This window comes from Coregonus lavaretus, assembly GCF_964263955.1.
Source record: "Coregonus lavaretus genome assembly, chromosome: 33".
NCBI lineage: Eukaryota > Metazoa > Chordata > Actinopteri > Salmoniformes > Salmonidae > Coregonus > Coregonus lavaretus.
Window position 1 is genome coordinate 12,656,767 of NC_140020.1, and position 25,449 is coordinate 12,682,215.

The window sequence follows — 25,449 nt, forward strand, 5'->3', positions numbered from 1 at the left end:
ATTTATGCTGAGCATTTCAGTCCGTCTAAATGGCCCACGCCGATAGCATCTGACAAGCTGAAGAAGGCCAAATGTACCTGGATGTCCCTGTAGGACAGAAGCAGGTTGATGACAATGTCAGCTGAAAGGCACTCTACGTTGTCCAATCGTTGTTGAATTCGGCTGAGTTCTGAGGCCAGCTCCATCCCTGTGAACAATTCCCGTGCTTTCCGAATCTCGTTGAGAATGGTTTCTCTGAAGTATTGGCTGTGGGGAAACGGAGAGATTCACAGAGAGATGTTATTTCACACTAGAAATCAACTTTTCTGCAAATAAACCATTATTATGTATTGGTGTGACTTTCTGGGGAAATAAATATGGGGAATGGGGATAGAATCAACCATTGATAATTGAAAAACATGTATCTATTCCTCTCAGGCAACTTTTGATATTGGCTACAATGTCTTTGATCTTGCCTTGCCTGACACGATTATAAATAGTCTACCCTCTTAAACATATGCAGTATGTCAGTTATTTACTTCCTCGCGGCAGCTGAATGTGGAGCTCATGAATGTCTTCCCTGGTAAGCCCCTTCAATGTATTCTTCACTGTAATGTTGGAGCTGCACTTTTCTCTCAGCTCTCTAAAATATGACTCCCTATTCCTGGAAGAGACTGTGATGCTGAAAATTGGCAGAGAGAGAAGCCTTAAACATTAGGACAGAACTAAGCAATGCTAACATTAAAACTGAGATTGCTATGCAAGCCAAAGTGTTGCAGAGGGACACACCAAATAAAGTAATGCACCATGTATTATCCAAAATGAGTGAATTGGATAATACAATGGACTCTGAGGAATACTCATGAAGTGCAATATCTGATGAAAAGAAGAACAGACTAACAAAAAACATTGCACATTTGAAATTAGGTAAAGCTTATCGGGTAATCACACTTTCAATGACTCCATTAAACTATAGTATGGCTACAGTCATACCGCACTTCATCAGCTAGTCATACATGTTGCTTAATCAACCACAGACAATTACACAAGACAACGCAAAATCCAGCTGTTATACAGTACACTTTAGGTCACGTTAATACACCTCTGTTGGCAATAATAGCCCTGTAATCATCACCTTGTTGTGCATGTTCACAACTTCCCTAGCGAGGCGACACCTGTTTCACTACAGCAAGGTGTGAGTACAGCAAACATGTGACTTAGGCCCAGCAGCCCAGTGTCTAACCCCAACAACCTAGTCAACAGGAGCTTTAGACCTAGCGTCTAACCCTACACATCTCTCTACTACTCACCAGGAGTTAGCCTGGGGCACCTTGAACAGCTGGATGAAGCGGTCCAGCAGGGGCATGCAGATGGGTCCCAGCAGCATCTCGTAGCTGGGCTGCATCAGCTCTGTCAGGCCCTTCATCAGGCTGCTCTCACAGCAGTACACCTTGTTGTGGGGCGTCACCATGTACGGGATGAAGCTGTAGTTGGCTGAGCATGTCTGGATGGAAACAGAACAGCAATGTGTTGGGTTGTAAACATACGGAGGTCGCCTGGTCCCAGATCTGTTTGTGCTCTATGATTCTAAAACACAAACAGATCTGGGACCGTGCTAATGTAGAGGTTGTTTCTGTTCGATTATATTACATTGCATGTTGACTGCATGCGTTACAGTGGGGAGAACAGGTTGGATCTGTTGGTAGGTGATCAAATACTTATGTCATGCAATAAAATGCAAATGAATTACTTAAAAATCATACAATGTGATTTTCTGGATTTTTGTTTTAGATTCTGTCTCTCACAGTTGAAGTGTACCTATGATAAAAATTACAGACCTCTACATGCTTTGTAAGTAGGAAAACCTGCAAAATCGGCAGTGTATCAAATACTTGTTCTCCCCACTGTATATACAATGGGAGGACAGTGGTAAGTGCCTGCCTCGTGCTGGTCATTTTGTGACATAGTGTTGTGACATAAGGAGGAGAATCTGATCTGCAGAGACAATGGTGTGGTTGTACCCATGGACATAATTGAGTCTGTCTAAAGTAGTAATGACAGTGGCATAAGGATCTGTTTAACCGGGCTGCTCACACTTCCCTCAGGACAGAACTAGCCTTAAAACTCCATTCATGTTGCTCATGGAAATCAATTCAAACCACGTCTGTCTTACTACTCTCGTCCAACTGTATTTGCATGTGGTATTTGTAGAGAGTACCAGTAAATCTATCATTGATGTCACACCCTGATCTGTTTCACCTGTCTTTGTGATTGTCTCCACCCCCCTCCAGGTGTCGCCCATCTTCCCCATTATCCCCAGTGTATTTATACACTGCGTTCTCTGTTTGTCTGTTGCCAGTTCATTTTGTTTCGTCAAGCCTACCAGCGGTTTTCCCCTTGCTCCTGTCTTTCTCAAGTTCCTGTTTTCTAGTTTTCCCGGTTTTGACCATTCTGCCTGCCCTGAGACTGCCTGCCATTCTGTACCTTTTGGACTCTGATCTGGATTACTGACCTTTGCCTGCCCCCTGTTTTTGTAATAAACTTTTGTTACTTCAACAATGTCTGCATCTGTGTCTTCTCTTGAAACGTGATAATTGATGTCATTTTAGTCTGTCATTTACAGTAGACTCAACACTCAGCACTTGAAAAGCTTGAGTTGATGGAGGCTAAATATACTTGAACATATAGGCTACAGTAGGGTACGGAAAGGGATGAATCCTGAGTGCACAGTCAGTGGCTATTTTAACCTCTCTGTTTCAATTCCATCTTCAAGAACACATCCCGGCTGCTTGCTACTCACACTTGCAACAAAAGGAAGTAAACAGAGGCTCAACTTCTGCCTGTAGAAATTGGAACGTTCCACAGTAAAACTGCTTCCTCCTCTGCAATCTTATTTTTTATGACATCATCACCAGTCATGCCATATCTTTCCAAAATAACCAGTGAAATCTTGTCACGGCTAGGTACAGACACAGATTACAACATCCTGTCCTATATTGAGCCACACACTGCGTGATTCATGCCCTAGCGGATTACATGATGACAACACATCACAGATTTATACATTTTTTAATCGCTAGGTGCCATTGAGACTGTCCTTCTCCCCGGCAATGTCAGCCAATGAGAAGCATCCAACTGCAGATTATGCGCGCTGACGCCGCCTGGTCTGCAAATCGCAAAGCACATGTGTCTCAAATTGTATTTTTGCGTCTCAGTTGGTATGTGCGCGTGCAACCTCAACTCTCAACGTGTTCTAGGGCATCAGGGTGCTACGCACATACCAGATGGCGCACTAGCTCTGGTCCAGGGCATTATGTTAGTATCATAGTGGTCAAAGTTGGATGAGTTAGCTAGCTACAGTGCTTCAGAAAGTATTCACACCCTTTGACTTTTTACACATTTTGTTGTGTTACAAGGTGGGATTAAAATTGATTTATTTGTCATTTTTTGTTAACGATCTACACAAAACACTCTGTAATGACAAAGTGGAAGACAAATTCTAACATTTGTAGAAGATTTATGAAAAATAAAACACTTGTCTCCCAGTGTCTGTTGGAAAGCAGACTGAACCAGGTTTTCCTCCAGGATTTTGCCTGTGCTTAGCTCTATTCCGTTTATTTTTATCCTAAAAAAACTCCCTAGTCCTTGCCGACGACAAGCATACCCATAACATGATGCAGACACCACCATGTTTGAAAATTGAATAGTGGTACTCAGTGATGTGTTGTGTTGGATTTGCCCCACATATTACGCTTTGTATTCAGGACATAAAGTTAATTTTTATTGCAGTTTTACTTTATTGCAAACATGTAGAGAATACAAACATTTGCTTTCTTTTCATTATTTTCACTCTGTCAATTAGGTTAGTATTTTGGAGTAACTACAATGTTGTTGATCCATCCACATTTTTCTCCTATCACAGCCATTAAACTCTGTAACTGTTTTAAAGTCACCATTGGCCTCATGGTGAAATCCCTGAACGGTTTCCTTCCTCTCCGGCAACTGAGTTAGGAAGGACGCCTGTATCTTTGTAGTGACTGGGTGTATTGATACATCATCTAAAGTGTATTTAATAACCTCACCATGCTCAAAGGGATATTCAATGTCAGCTTTTTTTTTACCCATCTATCAATAGGTGCCCTTCTTTGTGAGGCATTGGAAAACCTTCCTGGTCTTTGTGGTTGAATCTGTGTTTGAATGTGTGTTCACTGCTCGACTAAGGGGCCTTACAGATAATTTTATGTGTGGGGTACAGAGATGAGGTAGTCATTCAAAAAGAATGTTAAACACAATTATACACACAGAGTGAGTCCATGCAACTTATTAAGCACATTTACATTTCTACTCCTGAACTTATTTAGGCTTGCCATAACAAAGGGGATGAATACTTAATGACTCAAGACATTTCAGCTTTTCATTTTTCATTAATTTGTAAAACAAATAATAATAATCCACTTTGACATTATGGGGTATTGTGTGTAGGCCACAAATTCAGGCTGTAACACAACAAAATGTGGAAAATGTCAAGGGGTACGAATACTTTCTGAAGGCACTGTATGTGTTCAGGATGAGTTTGGTTTTGATAATTTTTTGATACAATCTTAATGCCAAAAATCACTACAACCAAGCTACCGGCTAGCTAGTAGCGCTAGCTAGATACTTAGTACTACTAGCAAAGATACTGATAACCAACAGCTTTTGTCTGTGCAACTAGCTAGTGCTTCTAATTCTAAATGTAATTTCACCACCTGTGCTGTTGGTGGCGGTAATGCACCATCCTCTCTGGCACCATTTGACATCTTGTCTCATCTTGTATGTCTCACAGTATATGTGGTGTGATAAGGTATCTGCTGGAGCCTAACCTTATTGGGGTCTGGCTCCAGCAGATACCTTTTCATGACACAGACACTGTGAGAGTCGACATACGAGCTCAGACAGGTCTAATGGTGCCAGAAAGGATGGTGCGTTACCCTTTAAAATGAGGGCATAAAGACAATGAATAATAGGCTTGGTACTGTAGAAAAATGTCATGATGCTTATTTTTACAGCCTGGTGGTGAAATTACATTTATAATTAGAAGCTTTGCACTAGCTAGTCTGTACTAGTTAGTGTGTACTAGCTAGCTAGCATTGTACTAGCTAGTGTGTACTAGCTAGCTAGCTAGTGTTGTAGGCCTACTAGCTAGCTGGTATGTAACATTACTAGCTAGGGTGTACTAGCTAGCTATAGTGTGTACTAGCTAGATAGTGTGTACTAGCTAGGTAGTGTGTACTAGCTAGGTAGTGTGTACTAGCTAGCGTGTAATAGCTAGCTAGCCTAGCTAGTGTGTACTGGCTAGCTGCAGAAGCAACAGTAGTTAATATAACACCCTGGACCAGAGCTAGTGCGTGACTGGTATGTGCGTAGCACACTGACGCCCTGGAACAAAGCTAGTGACTCACGTGATACAGGTAATCAACAAGCGTCTACAGGTTGTGCGCACACATACCATCTGAGACGCACACATATGCGCACTGAGGTTCGCAGACCAGGCGGCGTTAGCGCGAATAATCTGTAGCTGGATGCTTCTCACCTCAGCAGCAAGTCTCTGAGGGTAGGTGACACGAAGGTCCCAAAAACAACACAAGGAGCACACGGACAGAACACTAGGCGGGTGTCCTAAATCGCAACTTCTTCCCTACATAGTGCACTACTTTTGACCACAGCCCTATCGGCCCTGGTCAAAAGTAGGGCACTATAAAGGGAATACATAAGCTGCCATTTGGGATGAAGCCAGGGTGTTTGCATGTTACAGTAATTAAGGAGTTAAATCACCCAGTTAGGCAGTATGAGATTAACCCATTCGTATAAAGGGGGAGGGGTAGACGGGACTGAGTAGTGTGTGTGTGACGAGGTCAGAGTGCCACTAATGTGTCATATCTGTGGCGTGGTGTGTTTGTTTTCTCAGAGCAAAGGGAAGGAAAGTGGTGTGTAGACACAGATGGAGAGAGATAGTCAGTCACGGAGTGCAGTAGTGCACTCTCACTATAATGCAGTAATCAGTCCTCTTCACAAGGCTCTGTCGCCACACACAGATCAGCCCATCAACCTGCTTCCTGGAGCACAAGCCACCATATTCCACTCCATAAGCCACTTAGGCCAGCTGCTCAGGAGGCTCCATGTCCATGCCCTTGCCTCAAACTCACAGTCCCCCCCCCCCCCCCCTCATTCCACAGTGCATCAGTGTCACCATATCCTATTATTCTATATAAGAAAGCCAGCCAGACTGTGTGTTGTCTCCTTTTCTAATCTAGCTATCACTGGGCAGAAGGAGTGGCAGACACTGTGTTACAGACGGGGGAGCTTAAACCACTGCTGTGTCGACACAGCACAGTGGCAGGAAATCGAAAATGAGAGGTGAAATTGAAAGTGAACTCATTCTCTTGCTGCATTCCACAGCACATTCCCCAGTCACCCTGATAATAAGGCTGCCTGTCAACCAAGTAAAGCTATCCTGGAAAAATCTCTGAGTAAGGGAAAATGCTTTAGTTTACTGTACACAAAGCAGAATGCACAAAGCCAAACTAGAGGGATACTGAACTGGGTAATTAAAATGGGCTGATTGTAGCAGACACTGGTGTGTTGCTGAATGCTGCCGTGAGAAAAAAATAACTGTTTATTGCACTTACTTTCACACAGGAAAGGTGCAAGAAGAAAGAGAGGAGAGGTTTTGCTTCTAACAGCTTTGAAATAGAGAGAGAGTTAGAAGTTTGTGTACTTACAGTGTTCTTCTGGCAAATAATATCCTGCAAAAGAAAAAGAGAAAAGTCAATACTGTATTGTGGTGAGTAAGTGAGTTTGCAAGGCTGATGTAGAAAAATCACTGAAACATTACATTGGCCACGGTTCATTGACTAGAGATATCTTTACATCATAAATGGACTCCTGCTATAAATGGATTCCTGTAGTTGTAAACAGAACCAGTAGAAATGCTAATACAGTCTCGCTAGCACTTATTTTTGCAGTGTCATACTGTAAGTGCCAGCAAACAACCAGGGAAATGTTATACAGTGGGGAGAACAAGTATTTGATACACTGCTGATTTTGCAGGTTTTCCTACTTACAAAGCATGTAGAGGTCTGTAATTTTTATCATAGGTACACTTCAACTGTGAGAGACGGAATCTAAAACAAAAATCCAGAAAATCACATTGTATGATTTTTAAGTAATTCATTTGCATTTTATTGCATGACATAAGTATTTAATCACCTACCAACCAGTAAGAATTCCGGCTCTCACAGCCCTGTTAGTTTTTCTTTAAGAAGCCCTCCTGCTCTCCACTCATTACCTGTATTAACTGCACCTGTTTGAACTCGTTACCTGTATAAAAGACACCTGTCCACACACTCAATCAAACAGACTCCAACCTCTCCACAATGGCCAAGACCAGAGAGCTGTGTAAGGACATCAGGGATAAAATTGTAGACCTGCACAATGCTGGGATGGGCTACAGGACAATAGGCAAGCAGCTTGGTGAGAAGGCAACAACTGTTGGCGCAATTATTAGAAAATGGAAGAAGTTCAAGATGACGGTCAATCACCCTCGGTCTGGGGCTCCATGCAAGATCTCACCTCGTGGGGCATCAATGATCATGAGGAAGGTGAGGGATCAGCCCAGAACTACACGGCAGGACATGGTCAATGACCTGAAGAGAGCTGGGACCACAGTCTCAAAGAAAACCATTAGTAACACACTACGCCGTCATGGATTAAAATCCTGCAGCGCACGCAAGGTCCCCCTGCTCAAGCCAGCGCATGTCCAGGCCCGTCTGAAGTTTGTCAATGACCATCTGGATGATCCAGAGGAGGAATGGGAGAAGGTCATGTGGTCTGATAAGACAAAAATATAGCTTTTTGGTCTAAACTCCACTCACCGTGTTTGGAGGAAGAAGAAGGATGAGTACAACCCCAAGAACACCATCCCAACCGTGAAGCATGGAGGTGGAAACATCATTCTTTGGGGATGCTTTTCTGCAAAGGGGACAGGACGACTGCACCGTATTGAGGGGAGGATGGATGGGGCCATGTATCGCGAGATCTTGGCCAACAACCTCCTTCCCTCAGTAAGAGCATTGAAGATGGGTCGTGGCTGGGTCTTCCAGCATGACAACGACCAGAAACACACAGACAGGGCAACTAAGGAGTGGCTCCGTAAGAAGCATCTCAAGGTCCTGGAGTGGCCTAGCCAGTCTCCAGACCTGAACCCAATAGAACATCTTTGGAGGGAGCTGAATGTCCGTATTGCCCAGCGACAGCCCCGAAACCTGAAGGATCTGGAGAAGGTCTGTATGGAGGAGTGGGTCAAAATCCCTGCTGCAGTGTGTGCAAACCTGGTCAAGACCTACAGGAAACGTATGATCTCTGTAAAAGGTTTCTGTACCAAATATTAAGTTCTGCTTTTCTGATGTATCAAATACTTATGTCATGCAATAAAATGCAAATTAATTACTTAAAAATCATACAATGTGATTTTCTGGATTCCGTCTCTCACAGTTGAAGTGTACCTACGATAAAAATTACAGACCTCTACATGCTTTGTAAGTAGGAAAACCTGCAAAATCGGCAGTGTATCAAATACTTGTTCTCCCCACTGTATGTGGGAAAAGGCACTTTAAAAAGAGGTTGAACCACAGGCTCTTAAGGAGTTATTCTAACATTCTATAAAGGTTAACAGCCATTGTTACTCTTAACCTTCAATGAGGGAGCTGGTACAGATCTGGTAAAACCACTACAGAAAGTCGTTTTCTTTACTGCAGGGTGTCGAAGTGTAGGCAAGTGGAGATGCAGGGCAGTTCATCAAGATTACAGGCATAATATTTATTTTAGGGTACACTTTGCAATAGATTATTTGATTACTTATTATTTGAAGAGGTTATTCTTTGAGGATTTTATGACAATTTCAAAATATTGCAATGCTTTTTTTATGTCAATGACAATGTCAGAGCAGAGCATTGCAGGTCATATGAGTGTGTGTGGTGTATCTTGATTTCTGCAGTGCCTTCAGAAAGTATTCATTACGCTTGACTTATTCCACATTTTGTTGTGTTACAGCCTGGATTCAAAATGGATTAAATTTTTCTCACCCATCTACACACAATACTCCATAATGAGTGAAAACATGTATTTTTGAACATTTTGTACATTTAGTGAAAGTGAATTACAGAAATATCTAATTTACATAAGTATTCACAACCCTGAGTCAATACATATTAGAATCACCTTTGGCAGTGATTACAGCTGTGAGTCTTTCTGGGTAAATCTCTAAGAGCTTTGCACACCTGGATTATGCAATACTTCCACATTATTCTTTTGAAAATTCTTCAAGCTCTGTCAAGTTGGTTGTTGATCATTGCTAGACAGACATTTTCAACCTGATTTAAGTCAAAACTGTAACTAGGCCACTCAGGAACATTTAATGTCGTCTTGGTAAGCAACTCCAGTGTATATTTTACCTTGTGTTTAAGGTTATTGTCCTGCTAAAAGCTGAATTTATCTCCCAGTGTCTGTTGGAAAGCAGAATGAACCAGGTTTTCCTCCAGAATTTTGCCTGTGCTTAGCTCTATTCCGTTTATTTTAATTTAAAAAAAACTCCCTAGCCCTTGCTGATGACAAGCATACCCATAACATGATGCAGGCACCACCATGCTTGAAAATATGAATAGTGGTACTTAGTGATGTGTTGTGTTGGTTTTGCCCCAAATATAATGCTTTGTATTCAGGACATAAAGTTCATTTCTTGGCCACATTTTATTTGCAGTTTTACTTTAGTGCCTTATTGCAATCAGGATGCATGTTTTGGAATATTTGTTATTCTCTACAGGCTTCTTTCTTATTTTGGAGTAACTACAATGTTGTTGATCCATCCAAATGTCTCTCCTATCACAGCCATTAAACTGTAACTGTTTTAAAGTCACCATTGGTCTCATGGTGATTCATTAGGCCCTAATCTATGGATTTCACATGACTGGAAATACAGATATGCATCTGTTGGTCAAAAATACCTTTAAAAAAAGGTAGGGGGGTGGATCAGAAAACCAGTCAGTATCTGGTGTAACCACCATTTGCCTCATGCAGTGCGACACATCTCCTTCACATAGAGTTGATCAGGCTGTTGATTGTGGCCTGTGGAATGTTGGCCTCCTCCTCTTCAATTGCTGTGCGAAGGTGCTGGATATTGGCGGAATTGGAACACTCTGTCGTACACGTTGATCCAGAGCATCCCAAACATGCTCAATGGGTGACATGTCTGGTGAGTATGCAGGCCATGGAAGAACTGGGACATTTTCAGCTACCAGGAATTGTGTATAGATCCTTGCGACATGGGGCCGTGCATTATTATGCTGAAACGTGAGGTGATGGCAGCAGATGAATGGCACGACAATGGGCCTCAGGATCTCGTCACTCTATCTCTGTGCATTCAAATTGCCATCGATAAAATGCAATTGTGTTTGTTGTCCGTAGCTTATGCCTGCCCATACCATAACCCCAACGCCACTATGGGGCACTCTGTTCACAACGTTGACATCAGCAAACCGCTCGCCCACACGACGCCATACACGTGGTCTGCGGTTGTGAGGCCAGTTGGACGTACTGCCAAATTCTCCAAAATGACGTTGGAGGTGGCTTATGGTAAAGAAATGAACATTCAATTATCTGGCAACAGCTCTGGTGGACATTCCTGCAACAGCTCTGGTGGACATTCCTGCAGTTAGCATGCCAATTGCACGCTCCCTCAACTTGAGACATCTGTGGCATTGTGTTGTGTGACAAAACTGCACATTTTAGAATAGCCTTTTATTGTCCCCAGCACAAGGTGCACCTGTGTAATGATCCTGCTGTTTAATCAGCTTCTTGATATGCCACAGGTATCTGTCAGGTGGATGGATTATCTTGGCAATGCTCACTAACAGGGATGTAAACACATTTGTGCACACAATTTGAGAGAAATAAGCTTTTTGTGCGTATGGAACATTTCTGGGATCTTTTATTTCAGGTCATGAAACAGGGGGCCAACACTTTACATGTTGTGTTCAAATTGTTGTTCAGTGTACTAGTGGAGGCTCCTCAGAGGAGGAAGGGGAGGACCATCCTCCTCAGTGAATTTCATAAAAATAAAAATAGTGAAACATTTAAAATGTTATCGTCCTTTTTAGATAAAACTACACAAAATATAATCACGTCACCAAATAATTGATTAAAACACACTGTTTTGCAATAAAGGTCTACAGTTGCCTCATCAGCACTCTGTAGGGTAGCACCATGGTGTAGCCGGAGGACAGCTAGCTTCTGTCCTCCTCTGGGTACATTGACTTCAATACAAAACCTAGGAGGCTTATGGTTCTTACCCCCTTCCATAGACTTACACATTCATTATGAAAACTTCCGGAGGATATCCTCCAACCTTTCAGATCTCTTGCAGCATGAACTGACATGTTGTCCACCCAATCAAAATATCACAGAATGAATGTTTATATGTGGCGTGTGATCAGGGGTGTTTTCATTCTGCCGATTCTGTTGAAAAACGTTTCTTAAACGGAAGCAACGGAACGAAAATGGGATAAACATACATGAATTTGTCCAATAGAAACTCTTGTTTGCAACTGTTGGACTAATGATTACACCCTAGGTCAGCTAGATGCAGGCAAGACTGTGCAAGGTGGTGTCACTGTCTGTCCATGTGTCAATGTCTATCACCTCAAATCTTTCCCTCGACCTGTGTGCACCTACGTTGTACACTTTCATTCATAAGCTAGGTTGTAGCAACCTCATGATGGGTATAGGGAAAATTTGAGTATCATGTAGTAGCCTAAACCTATCGATGTTACATTGAATGACAGTCATCCAATATGCTGTAATAGAAATAAGGCCATGCTCATAATTTTTTTTATCATCCTCTCTCATTTTAAACGACACCGACCGCCACTGCAGTGTACCAATAGGTGCCCTTCTTTGCAAGGCATTGGAAAACCTCCCTGGTCTTTGTGGTTGAATCTGTGCTTGAAATTCACTGCTTGACTGAGGGACCTTACAGATAATTGTATGTGTGGGTTACAGAGATGAGGTAGTCATTCAAAAATAATGTTAAACACTATTATTGCACACAGTTCGAGTCCATGCAACTTATTATGTGACTTATTAAGCAAATTTCTACTCCTGAACGTATTTAGGCTTGCCATAACAAAGGGGTTGAATGCTTATTGACTCAAGACATTTCAGCTTTTCATTTTGTATTGATTTGTAAAAATGTCTAAAAACATAATTCCACTTTGACATTATGGGGTATTTGTGTAGGCCAGTGACACAAAATCTCAATTTAATCTATTTTAAATTCAGGCTGTATCACATCACAATGTGGAAAAAGTCAAGGGGTGTGAATACTTTCTGAAGGCATTGTATGCACAGGAAACCATAGTCTCCCCTCCCCACATTCTCTAATTTGCATGCTTGTGTGTTGTTGGCGGTGGTCATTGTTAGGGGATTCCCTTGCAGCTGCAAGGGCTCTCTCACTTTGCAAACCAGTTTAGGCTAATGTTTAATCAACTGTACATCACCTGAGGACTCAGGCCCAAGGGCATAGACAACACCAAAATTGACACATATGCAAACCTCTTCTGCAAATGCCAGGAAATGAGTCAGTCTATCAATTACATTTCCCTGTCTACAAAATTCTCTTTTACAAGACTAGAGGGCTAAATGGATGTAATGGATGTAATGGCGTGCAATATTAAACCAAATTGATTGTTTTTCCTCAGTCAAATGCTATTTTACATAGGCCTAATGTCTTATGAAACACACAATTTCCTGTCTAGGTGTTAATGCATCCCCCTTCAAACAAATAACTAATGTGTTGAACTGTCACTATAACAGCAATGACAGCTATTACATGTTCCCCACACACTCAGATTCTAAATATAGACCTTTGTCATTAACCTGATGAACCTTAAGACATTACATCCATTGTGGAAACATTAAGTTGATTAAAGTATGTACAAAGTGATGAGAAAAAAGGCTGACAGGCTGCAGATACATTTATGTAAGGCATGTGTGCATGTGTGTGTGTGCGCGCGAGTGTGAACCACACAGCTTACCTGCAGGGACTGTCGCGAGTCGGAGTTGGTGTCACAGTACAGGATGATGTTGTTGGCCATGCTGAAGCTCTCCCTCACACCCAGGTGGTAGAACAGGGAGGGCTGGCGGAAAGCGTCCGTCATCTCCACCACAGCTATGTCTGGGAGGGACAGAGATAGCCTGTTAGTGGGCTTAACACTGAACAACTGTACGTAGGTCTATAGTATAACATATGTTATGCCTATAACGTATTGTAGCTTCCTATGCAGTTTCTTCACATTTACCAGTTTGTTTAAGTGTCAAATGAAATTAGATGAGATGAGATTGATGCTTCCTGATGGGACAATAATGCCTGTACAGTTGATTTGGAGTAGGATCTTCAATTTGCCCAAATCGTCATTTTTGGACCAGACAGTGACGTCACTAAATCTTCCAAAAGAAAAGGCCAAAATAACATTGTCTGGTATTAAGTCTGGGGTGTGATTTTTCCAGAGGTCCCTCTGGTAGCTCCCACTGACTGATAACAGCAAAAATAAAACTGGGCTAAAACAGTGCTTCAGTGTTTTGTAATGACAGTGCTCTCCAGAGAGATAACATTTAACAGACCCACCCCACCTTTTCATGTGCTTCCAAGTTTCCCCTTCCATGTCAACATACACATTACATATAGCTTAGCATAGAGCTTGTAATCCCTTCCAATGGAGCACCCTTTCACTGTAATACCTGGGTTCCAGTCCACTACAGACCCAACGCTAGTCTCACTCACTGAGAACCAAACATCCATACAGACAGCCAACGCCAAAAGGATAATCAAAGCAAATAGGCAATCTATTTTAATGTGCGTACTGTTGTGTGTGCTGCTGTGTGGTGACACAAAGAAAAAGGTCCCAGTGGAGACAGCCTGGCTTGAAATGGGTGGGGTAGGCTATATACAGCGCTCTCCTTGGAAACTTCTGCCTTATATACAGTGCCTTCAGAAAGTATTCAGACCCCTTGACTTTTTCCACATTTTGTTACGTTACAGCCTTATTCTAAAATTGATTAAATATATATTTTTTTATATATATAACCTGTTTTTGCTTTGACATTATGGGGTATTGTGTGTTGATTGATGAAGAAAAAAAACAATTTAATACATTTTAGAATAAGGCTGTAACGTAATAAAATGTGGAAAAAGTCAAGGGGTGTGAATACTTTCTAAAGGCACTGTAAGATTAGGTTTGAGCCAGAGCAAATATTAGCTTACATGAATGGTAACTTAGGAACATATAGACATATGGAAAATGTTGTAGACACCAGTGGCGGTCGTTGACGTTTAAGATGAGAGAGGACTATTTTTTTTTTTTAGCATGGCCTTATTTCTATTACAGCATATTGAATGACTGTCATTCATATTCTATTCACCCAGCTCTATGTGACATCGATAGGTTTGGCTACTACATGATACTCAAATTTTCCCTATACCCATCATGAGGTTGCTACAACCTAGCCTATGAATGAAAGTTTACAACGGAGGTGCAGATGTTGAGAGAAGTATTAGAGTAATGAAGGTGACAGACAGTGACACATTCAATACCGCCTTGCACAATCTTGCCTGCATCTAGTTAATCTAGGCTGTAATCATTAGTCCAACAGTTACAAACAAGAGTTTCTATTGGACAAATTCTGGTATGTTTATCCCCGTTTCGTTCCTTTTGCTTCCGTTTAAGAAACGTTTTTCAACAGAATCGGCAAAATGAATACAACACACCCCTGATCACATGCAAACACAGTTCACTTACATAGCAGCCACATAAAAAACAGCCTGATCATTTAGCTCATTGTAGAATTTCTTCTCGCATCTACGCGCTCTCTTCCTCTCACCTTTTCCCTTCGCTTGTGGACTTCAGTGCACAACACATCAGCTGTCTGTGACCAGGCGAAAAAATCTTTCCTGGCCAAACCTTCATATCATAACCGCTAACCGCTACACACAGCCTACATCGTTGTCACCATACTAGCTAACGTCATAGCTAGTCAACATAGCTACTACAACTAACGAGTTAGTAAACCCGCTACAATCATGCAGTACAGTCTACAGTCAGCAAGCAGTTTAGCAGTTACACCGGCGGGCCCTGGTGGCAATAAATTAATAAAACCAAAAGCTTACCTTGACTTGGAAGAGTTCCAGTGTTGGATAGCCATAGCCAGCTAGCTAACATAGCATCCCTCTCTGTTTATGTGATGAGGTGTGAATGACGGAGTCAGGCGCAGGAGGTAAAACACCGAAATCCAGAGTTTATGCAGTGTACATGAATAAAGCGCAGCAAGCGTCAAAACGAAACTAGTACAAGGGAAAAACGTGTGTGCCCAGTAGATCAGACGATCACAGATACTGCAGCCCAGCTGGACACTGCGGTGGAGATGAATCTGTGCGTAATGCCTGCGCTATATCCGCGTCCATCAACCCATACTACCGGCACCACAATGCATGAGTCTGGCAGTATGGGGGTATTGTCTCTGGGCCTCTCCTCTGTATCATACAGCCGGGACAGTGCGTCTGCCTTCAAGTTCTTCGTACCCAGAATGTATGACAGTGTGAAATCAAACCGGGTGAAGAATAGGGCCCACCTGGCCTGGCAAGGGATCAGCCTCCTCGCTGCCCGGATGTACTCCAGGTTACGGTGGTCTGTCCAGACGTGGAATGGGTGTTTCGCCCCCTCGAGCCAATGTCTCCACATGGTCAGAGCTCAGACAACAGCCAACAGCTCCTGATCACCAATGCCGTAGTTCTGCTCTGCCGGACTGAGCTTCTTTGAGAAGAACGCACAGGGGCGGAGCTTGGGTGGCGTGCCCGAGCGTTGAGACAGGACTGCTCCCATCCCAACCTCGGACGCATCCACCTCGACTACGAACGGTAGTTATGGATCGGGGTGGGCCAGTACCGGGGCCGAGGTGAACAGTTCCCTCAGGTTACTGAAGGCCCTGTCAGCCTCAGCAGACCAGCGGAGCTGGGACGGCCCACCCTTCAACAGAGATGTAATGGGAGCTGCGACCTTGCCAAAGCCCCGGATAAACCTCCGATAATAGTTGGTGAAGCCAAGGAAGCGCTGCACCTCCTTTACCGTGGTTGGAGTCGGCCAATTACACACAGCTGCAATGCGGTCGCCCTCCATCTCCACACCTGTGGTAGAAATGCGGTATCTGAGGAAGGAGACGGACTGCTGGAAAAACATACACTTTTCTGCCTTAGCATAAAGGTCATTTTCCAACAGTCGGGCCAGTACTTTGCGAACCAGGGACACATGCTCGGCGCACGTAGCGGAATACACTAAGATGTCATCGATGTAGACCACTACACCGCGACCAAGCATGTCCCGAAACACCTTGTTCACAAAGGACTGGAAGACTGAGGGAGCATTCATCAAACCATAGGGCATCACCAGGTATTCATAATGCGCCGTGGTTGTGCTGAATGCTGTCTTCCACTCATCTCCCTCTCGGATACGCACCAGGTTGTACGCACTCCTGAGATCTAATTTAGTGAAGAAGCGCGCTCCATGCAATGACTCAACCACTGACGGAATGAGGGGGAGAGGATAACTAATTCTAATCGTCTCCCTGTTCAGTGGTCGATAGTCAATGCACGGGCGCAGACCGCCGTCTTTCTTCTTCACCAAAAATAAACTTGAGGAGGCGGGTGAAGTGGAGGGACGTATGTACCCCTGGCGCAGGGACTCGGTGACGTATGTCTCCATAGCCTCCGTCTCCGCCTGCGATAGGGGATACACATGACGAGGGAGGTACAGCGTCTCCCCAAAGGTTTATTGCGCAATCCCCCGCCCGATGAGGTGGAAATTTAGTGGCTTTATTCTTGGAGAAAACTTTTGCCAGATCATGGTATTCGGGGGGAATGCGCACTGTGGAGGCACCGTCTGGACTTTCCACCGTGGTTGCACCAACAGAAACACCCAACACGACCACCCCGTGAGAACCCTCTGCGGCCATGAGAAAGTGGGGTTGTAGAGTGCTAGCCACGGAATCCCTAACACCACAGGGAAAGCAGGAGACTCAATGATGGAAAAAGTGACCTGCTCACAATGCGTCTCCTGTGTGATCATGGTGACTGGTACCGTGACTTCCTTTATCAACCCGGACCCTAATGGTCGACTATCAAGTGCTCTGATGGGGCGTGGAATGGATAGGGGAACTAATGAAATGCCCTGGAGGCGTGCGAAAGTTTTATCCATAAAGTTCCCAGCTGCGCCTGAATCTACTAGCGCCTTACACTTGGGAACTCTCATGTAATCAGGGAAGTATATGGGTATGGTACAGTGCGCAGCAGAGGGCTCTGAACAAGTGTGGGTGCTCAATACCTGGAGTGATGCGAGAGTGCCCTGCCGGCCGCCTCCTGACCCAAAAGAGCACTGACGACAACGTGTGGTGGAATGTCCCTTTGTGCCATCCGATTGGTACTGGCGCTGTCGTCTTTCGCTCTCTCTGTGTGCGGTACCACCCAGCTCCATGAGCTTTGGATCCACGTTGGTCGGGGCGGGAACGGGCAGACCTCCTCCAGGACGTCCTCTGGTTGCCAGCAGGTTATTCAGACGAATGGCCATGTCCACCAGTTCGGTAAAAGACAAACTGGTGTCACGGCAGGCTAGCTCCCGTCGGACGTCCTCCCGTAGATGGAACCGGAACTGGTTGATCAGGGCCCGCTCGTTCCACCCGGATCCTGCTGCCAGAATCTGGAACTCCAGCGCAAACTCCTGTACTGTCCTTGTCCCCTGCCTCAAGTGGACCAGATGCTCACCCGCCTCTCGACCCTCGGGCGGGTGATCGAAACCGCCCGAAATAGGCGGGCGAACGCCCTGTAGTCCTCCAACGCGGCTCCTCCTTCTCTCCAAAGCGCGTTGGCCCACTCCAGGGCTTTCCCCGAGAGGCAGGAAATGAGGACGGACACCTGCTCTCGATCTGATGGCGCCGGCCTGACACTGGAGCAGTAGAGCTCCAGTTGGAGAAGGAATCCCTGACATAGAGCCGGCGTCCCATCGAACGCCCGTGGTCGAGATATCTGGATCCCTCCGGGTGCTGTGATGTAGGTGGCTGGATCCGGTTGGCCAGCTGGTCTCGACGGATCGGTTCCTCTTCTCTCCAGGCGTTGGACGACCTGAAGAACCCAATACATAGCTTCCCCCAAGCTGGCCAGCATAGTGGAATGTTCCTGGACCCTTGCCACTATTCCAGGCATGCACTCCTCTCCTGCTGACTCCATAGAGGTGAGTGATTCTGTGATGAGGTGTGAATGACGGAGTCAGGCGCAGGAGGTAAAACACCGAAATCCAGAGTTTATTCAGTGTACATGAATAAAGCGCAGCAAGCGTCAAAACGAAACTAGCACAAGGGAAAATCCACCTTGGCTACATACAAGGAAAGAGTAGCTCAACCGAGCTACTTACTCTCACAATGACCAATCACTCACAAAAGACAAGGGGGCGAGGGAACACTTATACACAGACTAATGAGGGAATGAGTACCAGGTGTGTGTGATTGACAAGACAAGACAAGAAAAGACAAATGGAGTGATGATAAATGGAGCGGTAGTGGCTAGTAAGCCGGTGACGACAAATGCCGAAACTTGCCCGAGCAAGGAGGAGGGGCAGCCTCGGCTGAATTCGTGACAGTTTGAGCCGGGTGTTTGAGTAGGCTAAACTAGATAGCTGCATTCGCTAGCTAAGTGAAAGTGAAAGTGAAAAAAAATACTACGAAATATAGCTCTCTCTCTCCCTCTCTCTCTCTCTATTGCTTCTCCTTCATTTTTTAAGAAATTAATTTGTTCAACTATTGTCTTTCTCTCTCTTTGAGTCAACTACTCACCACATTTTATGCACTGCAGTTCTAGCTAGCTGTAGCTTATGCTTTCAGTACTAGATTCCTTCTCTGATCCTTTGATTGGGTGGACAACCTGTCAGTTCATGCTGCAAGAGCTCTGATAGGTTGGAGGATGTCCTCTGGAAGTTGTCATAATTACTGTGTAAGTCTATGGAAGGGGGTGAGGACCATGAGCAACCTAGGTTTTATATAGAAGTCAATTTACCCAGAGGAGGACGGAAACTAGCTGTCCTCCGGCTACACCATGGTGCTACCCTACAGAGTGCTGTTGAAGCTACTGTAGACCTTCATTGCAAAACAGTGTGTTTTAATCAATTATTTGGTGACGTTAATATATTTAGTATAGTTGTTATCTAAAAAGGATAACTTTAATGTTTCATTATTTTAATGTTTATGAAATTCACTGAGGAGGATGGTCCTCCCCTTCCTCCTCTGAGGAGCCTCCACTGAGACACAGAGAATGAGAGTATTGTATTAGAGAGTAAGAGGAGACATGAGTGGTCTCTGAGCAAAGAGATCCTCAGCTCGGAGCTGACAACACTGAGGTGTCTTGTGAGGAATGATACACTACTGTAAAATTGACTCCATGATGCATGGTTGCACTGGCACTGTGTGTTTCAAAAGTACTATAGTGCTATGTAATGGGACAAGAGATACTTCAAATCAAATTTGTCACACGCGCTGAATACCGTGAAATGCTTACTTACAAGCCCTTAACCAACAATGCAGTTCAAGAAATAGAGTTAAGAAAATATTTACTAAATAAACTAAAGTAAAAAATAAAATAAAATGTAACACATTAAAATAAAGTGACTATGCATAGATAATAAACAGTGAGTAGCAGCAGTGTAAAAACAAAGGGGGGGGGGGGGGGGGGGGTTGTTAATGTAAATAGTCCGGGTGGACATTAATTGTTCAGCAGTCTTATGGCTAGGGGGTAGAAGCTGTTAAGGAGCCTTTTGGACCTAGATTTGGCACTCCGATACTGCTTGCCATGTCTATAACTTGTGAAACTGGGGTCTTTGACAATTTTTTGGGCCTTCCTCTTATACCGCCTAGTATATAGGTCCTGGATGGCAGGAAAATTGGCCCCAGTAATGTACCCTCTGTAGTGCCTTACAGTCGGATGCCGAGCAGTTGCCATACCAGGCGGTGATGCAACCGGTCAGGATGCTCTCGATGGTGCAGCTGTATAACCTTTTGAGGATCTGGGGACCCATGCTAAATCTTTTCAGTCTCCTGAGGGGGAAAAGGTGTTGTCGTGCACTCTTCACGACTGTCTTGGTGTGTTTGGACCATGATAGTTTGTTGGTGATGTGGACACCAAGGAACTTGAAACTCTCGACCCGCTCCACTACAGCCCCATCGATGTTAATGGGAATCTGTTCAGCCCTCCTTTTCCTGTAGTCCACGATCATCTCCTTTGTCTTTCTCACATTGAGGGAGATGTTGTTGGCCTGGCACCACACTGCCAGGTCTCTGACCTCCTCCCGATAGGCTTTATCATCGTTGTCGGTGATCAGGCCTACCACTGTTGTGTCGTCAGCAAACTTAATGATGTTGTTGCAGTCATGCTTGGCTACGTAGTCGTGGGTGAACAGGGAGTACAGGAGGGGACTAAGCACGCACCCCTGAGGGGCCCCAGTGTTAAGGATCAGCGTGGCAGATGTGTTGTACGCCTACCCTTACCACCTGGGGGTGGCCCGTCAAGAAGTACAGGATCCAGTTGCAGAGGGAGGTGTTTAGTCCCAGGGTCCTTAGCTTAGTGATGAGCTTTGTGGGCACTATGGTGTTGAACGTTGAGCTGTAGTCAATGAACAGCATTCTCACATAGGTGTTCCTTTTGTCCAGGTGGGAAAGGGCAGTGTGGAGTGCGATTGAGATTGCGCCATCTGTGGATCTGTTAGGGCGGTATGCGAATTGGAGTGGGTCTAGTGTTTCTGGGATGATGGTGTTGATGTGAGCTATGACCAGCCTTTCAAAGCACTTCATGGCTACCGACCTGAGTGCTACGGGGCGGTAGTCATTTAGGCAGGTTACCTTCACTTTCTTGGGCACAGGGACTACGGTGGTCTGCTTGAAACATGTAGGTATTACATACTCGGTCAGGGAGAGGTTGAAAATGTCAGTGAAGACACTTGCCAGTTGGTCCGCACATGCTCTGAGTACACATCCTGGAAATACACTGAAACAGTGACTGAGTTTATCAGGAAGTGTATAGGTCATGTTGTGCCCACTGTGACTATTCAAACCTACCCTAACCAGAAACCGTGGATAGATGGCAGCATTCGCGCAAAACTGAAAGCGCGAACCACCGAATTTAACCATGACAAGGTGACTGGGAATATGGCAGAATGCAAACAGTGTAGCTACTCAAATTAAACCTTGTGAAGATGCTGGAGGAAACAGGTGCAAAAGTATCTATATCCACAGTAAAACAAGACCTATATCGACATAACCTGAAAGGCTGCTCAGCAAGGAAGAAGCCACTGCTCCAAAACCGCCATAAAAAAGATTGACTACGGTTTGCAACTACACATGGGGACAAAGATCGTAGTTTTTGGAGAAATGTCCTCTGGTCTGATGAAACAAAAATATAACTGTTTGGCCATAATGACCATTGTTATGTTTGGAGGAAAAAGAGGGACGCTTGCAAGCCGAAGAACACCATCCCAACCGTGAAGCGCGGGGTGGCAGCATCATGCTGTGGGGGTGCTTTGCTGCAGGAGGGACTGGTGCACTTCACAAAATAGATGGCATCATGAGGAAGGAAAATTATGTGGATATATTGAAGCAACATCTCAAGATATCAGTCAGGAAGTTAAAGCTTGGTCGCTAATGGGTCTTCCAAATGGACAATGACCCCAAGCATACTTCCAAAGTTGTGGCAAAATGGCTTAAGGACAACAAAGTCAAGGTATTGGAGTGGCCATCACAAAGCCCTGACCTCAATCCTATATAAAATGTGTGAGCAGAACTGAAAAAGCATGTGCGAGCAACGAGGCCTACAAACCTGACTCAGTTACACCAGCTCTGTCAGGAGGAATGGGCCAAAATTCACCCAACTTATTGTGGGAAGCTTGTGGAAGGCTACCCGAAATAAAGGCAATGCTACCAAATAATAATTGAGTGTATGTAAACTTCTGACCCACTGGGAATGTGATGAAATAAATAAAAGCTGAAATAAATCACTCTCTACTATTATTCTGACATTTCACATTCTTAAAATACAGTGGTGATCCTAACTGACCTAAGACAGGGAATTTTTACTAGGATTAATTGTCAGGAATTGTGAAAAACTGAGTTTAAATGTATTTGGCTAAGGTGTATGTAAACTTCCGACTTCAACTGTATGTATATATTCTTAAATTCCATTCCTACATGGATTTGTGTGTATTGGGTATATGTTGTGAAATTGTTAGATATTACTTGTTAGATATTACTGCACTGTCGGAGCTAGAAGCACAAGCATTTCGCTACACCCGCAATAACATCTGCTAAACACGTGTATGTGACAAATTAAATTTGATTTTGATTTGATTTAATCCGTCTGGCCCCGTGGCCTTGTGAATGTTGACCTGTTTCAAGGTCTTGCTCACATCGGCTATGGAGAGCGTGATCACACAGTCGTCCGGGAACAGCTGGTGCTCTCATGCATGCTTCAGTGTTGCTTGCCTCGAAGCGAGCTTAAAAGGCATTTTGCTCGTCTGGTAGGCTCACGTCACTGGACAGCTCGCGGCTGGGTTTCCCTTTGTAATAATAAATAATAATAATATGCCATTTAGCAGACGCTTTTATTCAAAGCGACTTACAGTCATGCGTGCATACATTTTTTGTGTATGGGTGGTCCCGGGGATCGAACCCACTACCTTGGCGTTACAAGCGCCGTGCTCTACCAGCTGAGCTACAGAGGACCACGGTAGTGGTCGGTAATAGTTTGCAAGCCCTGCCACATTCGACGAGCATCAGAGCCGGTGTAGTAGGATTCAATCTTGATGCTTTTCCTGTTTGATGGTTTGTCTTGAGGGCATATTGAGATTTCTTATAGTGTCTCGCTCCTTGAAAGTGGCAGCTCTAGCCTTTAGCTCTGTGCGGATGTTGCCTGTAATCCATGGCTTCTGGTTGGGATATGTACGTACGGTCACTATGGGGACGACGTCGTCGATGCACTTATTGATGAAGCCGGTGAGTGAGGTGGCATGCTCCTCAATGCCATTGGATGAATCCCGGAACATATTCCAGTCTGTGCTAGCAAAATAGTCCTGTAGCGTAGCATGCGCGTCATCTGACAATTTACGTATTGAGCGAGTCACTGCTACTTCCTGCTTTAGTTTTTGCTTGTAAGCAGGAATCAGGAGGATAGAATTATAGTCAGATTTTCCAAATGGAGGGCGAGGGAGAGCTTTGTATGCGTCTCTGTGTGTGGAGTAAAGGTGGTCTATAGTATTTTTTCCTCTAGTTGCAGATGTGACATGCTGGTAGAAATGAGGTAAAACTGATTTAATTTTGCCTGCATTAAAGTCCCCGGCCACTAGGAGCACTGCTTCTGGATGAGCATTTTCTTGTTTGCTTATGGCCTGCCCTGAATCCTCAAACCAAGGTTGGAACACCTGAGCGTCTAAACTGTGACACATGAGATGTCACAATCGGCCACCCCCTTTGTTGGCACTGCCCATTTCTCACATCTCCCCCAGGGCTGACCTTTTCCAAAAAAACTGAACGGTGAACAACAGGGGAGGACATGGGGCTCTGGAAATAGTAGACGAACAATGTGTGAGTTCTTGGAACTTGTGCCTTTTACTGAGTAGGCTCTATCCATGTACAGCCAGAACCAACCACTTTTCATTTCACTCCTTAGAACAGCACACAGACACAACAATGGGCGAGGACAGACTGTAGCTCTTACTTATACTCTGTGTCCTTAACTGTTCTGTGAACTTGACTGCTACTGCTGCAGTCGTGACTCTTGGTAATACAGTGTTGAATAGTCTTGGGACTGAGACTGATGTTTCTCCTTACCAAGCACTTTTACTGATACTTATTCTGATGAACAACAAACACTAAATCATTGAGAAAACCAAAACATTTACAAATAAGTCACAAAAAAAACATTAGTTTTATCTGACCCTTTGCCCCAGAGGGTGCACACAAACAGCTGGAGAAAAGAAGAATGGGCTCCTAAATGTTCCTCAGATGATGGGTGTTCTAATAACAGGGCTGCTGCTTAGACCCAGTGCCTCAGAGGTACTCTAGTCCAGCCCTTAGTCCTCATCTTGAGGACCTGCTGCTGTGTCCGATGTGTTGACCCATTGTAACTCCTTGCCTGTGGTTCGTAAACACACAGTGAGAGCAGTCAGTGACTCTCATTTGGACCAAAATGAGGTGGGGGAAGAAACGTAACAAAATAGAAGTAGTAAGAGTTCTGATAGCTTTCTAATCAAGTGCATACACTGAGGACCAAACTAAATTGACTCCCTTAATCCTGCTCAAAGCAGAAGTGGAAATTCAATATTCTCTAACAGTTCCACTTTTTAACAACCACCAGCCTGTTCTTCCAGCAGTAGCCTTCAGATAGTAGTAGCAGTGACTGGGAGGGATGAAGGGAGGTGGGCTGGGAAGCTATGCTATGTTCTGCCTGGAGCCACTGGAGTGGTCATTATTGGACTGGGTTTAAAGATTAATTTCACTAATTCACTCTGCCTGCCGTCCTGCCGTCCTGCCCTCCACCCATGATTATTATACCTCCGTGGGAGTATTACTGGTCAATCAGAAAAAGATCAGAGGAACACATGGGAGTGTCATGGCTAAATGCTATAGATTGTGTCGGTTTCTGTGGATCTTCCCTCTTTTAGTCCATGCCAGAGTGTGTGCCCGCCTGGCAGGTGTCTGGGAGACAAAGAATCAATTATTTTAAACCCATGGGCCTATGCAAACACTTGAATAAATACTCTTGAATCTTGAATTCCCATACATTCTCATGAAATGCTCACATTCACAGAGCTTTCATTTTCAAACAAGCCACACAATGTGTATCAGAGCCTCAGAAAACCACTTGAATATGTATGCAAATGTAGACAGGCAAGAAACCCGTATCTCAAGCATATCAAAAAATTACTTCCTGTACCTTTACTTCAAGCTTATCTCTGACCACACATGAAAAAGTGCAGTGAAAAAGTATTTGCCCACTTTCTGATTTCTCTATTTTTGATACTGAATGTTATCAGATCTTCAACCAAAACCTAATATTAGATAAAGGAAATCTGAGTTTACAAATAACAATTATTTTATTTTATTAACAAAGTTATGCAACACCCAATTCCCCTGTGTGAAAAAGTAATTGCCTTACACCTTACACTCAATAACTGGTTGTGCCACCTTTAGCTGCAATGACTGCAACCAAATGCTTTCCTGTAGTTGTTGATCAGTCTCTCACATCACTGTAGAGGAATTTTGGCCCACTCTTGCATGCAGAACTGCTTTAACTCGGCGACA

At 44.2% G+C, this 25,449-nt stretch overlaps 1 protein-coding gene across 1 annotated transcript in view; it reads right to left on the reverse strand.

Annotated features, from left to right (window-relative positions):
• LOC311108557 (mitogen-activated protein kinase kinase kinase 5-like) overlaps positions 1–25,449 on the reverse strand; it is a 77,679-nt gene that overhangs the window by 28,098 nt on the left and 24,132 nt on the right. The window contains exons 2-5 of the mRNA XM_084151211.1: positions 13,107–13,246; positions 6,741–6,764; positions 1,290–1,483; positions 78–246 (exon numbers count right to left, since the gene is read on the reverse strand). Coding sequence (XP_084007337.1) covers positions 78–246; positions 1,290–1,483; positions 6,741–6,764; positions 13,107–13,246 — 527 coding nt within the window. The remainder of the gene's footprint in view (positions 1–77; positions 247–1,289; positions 1,484–6,740; positions 6,765–13,106; positions 13,247–25,449) is intronic.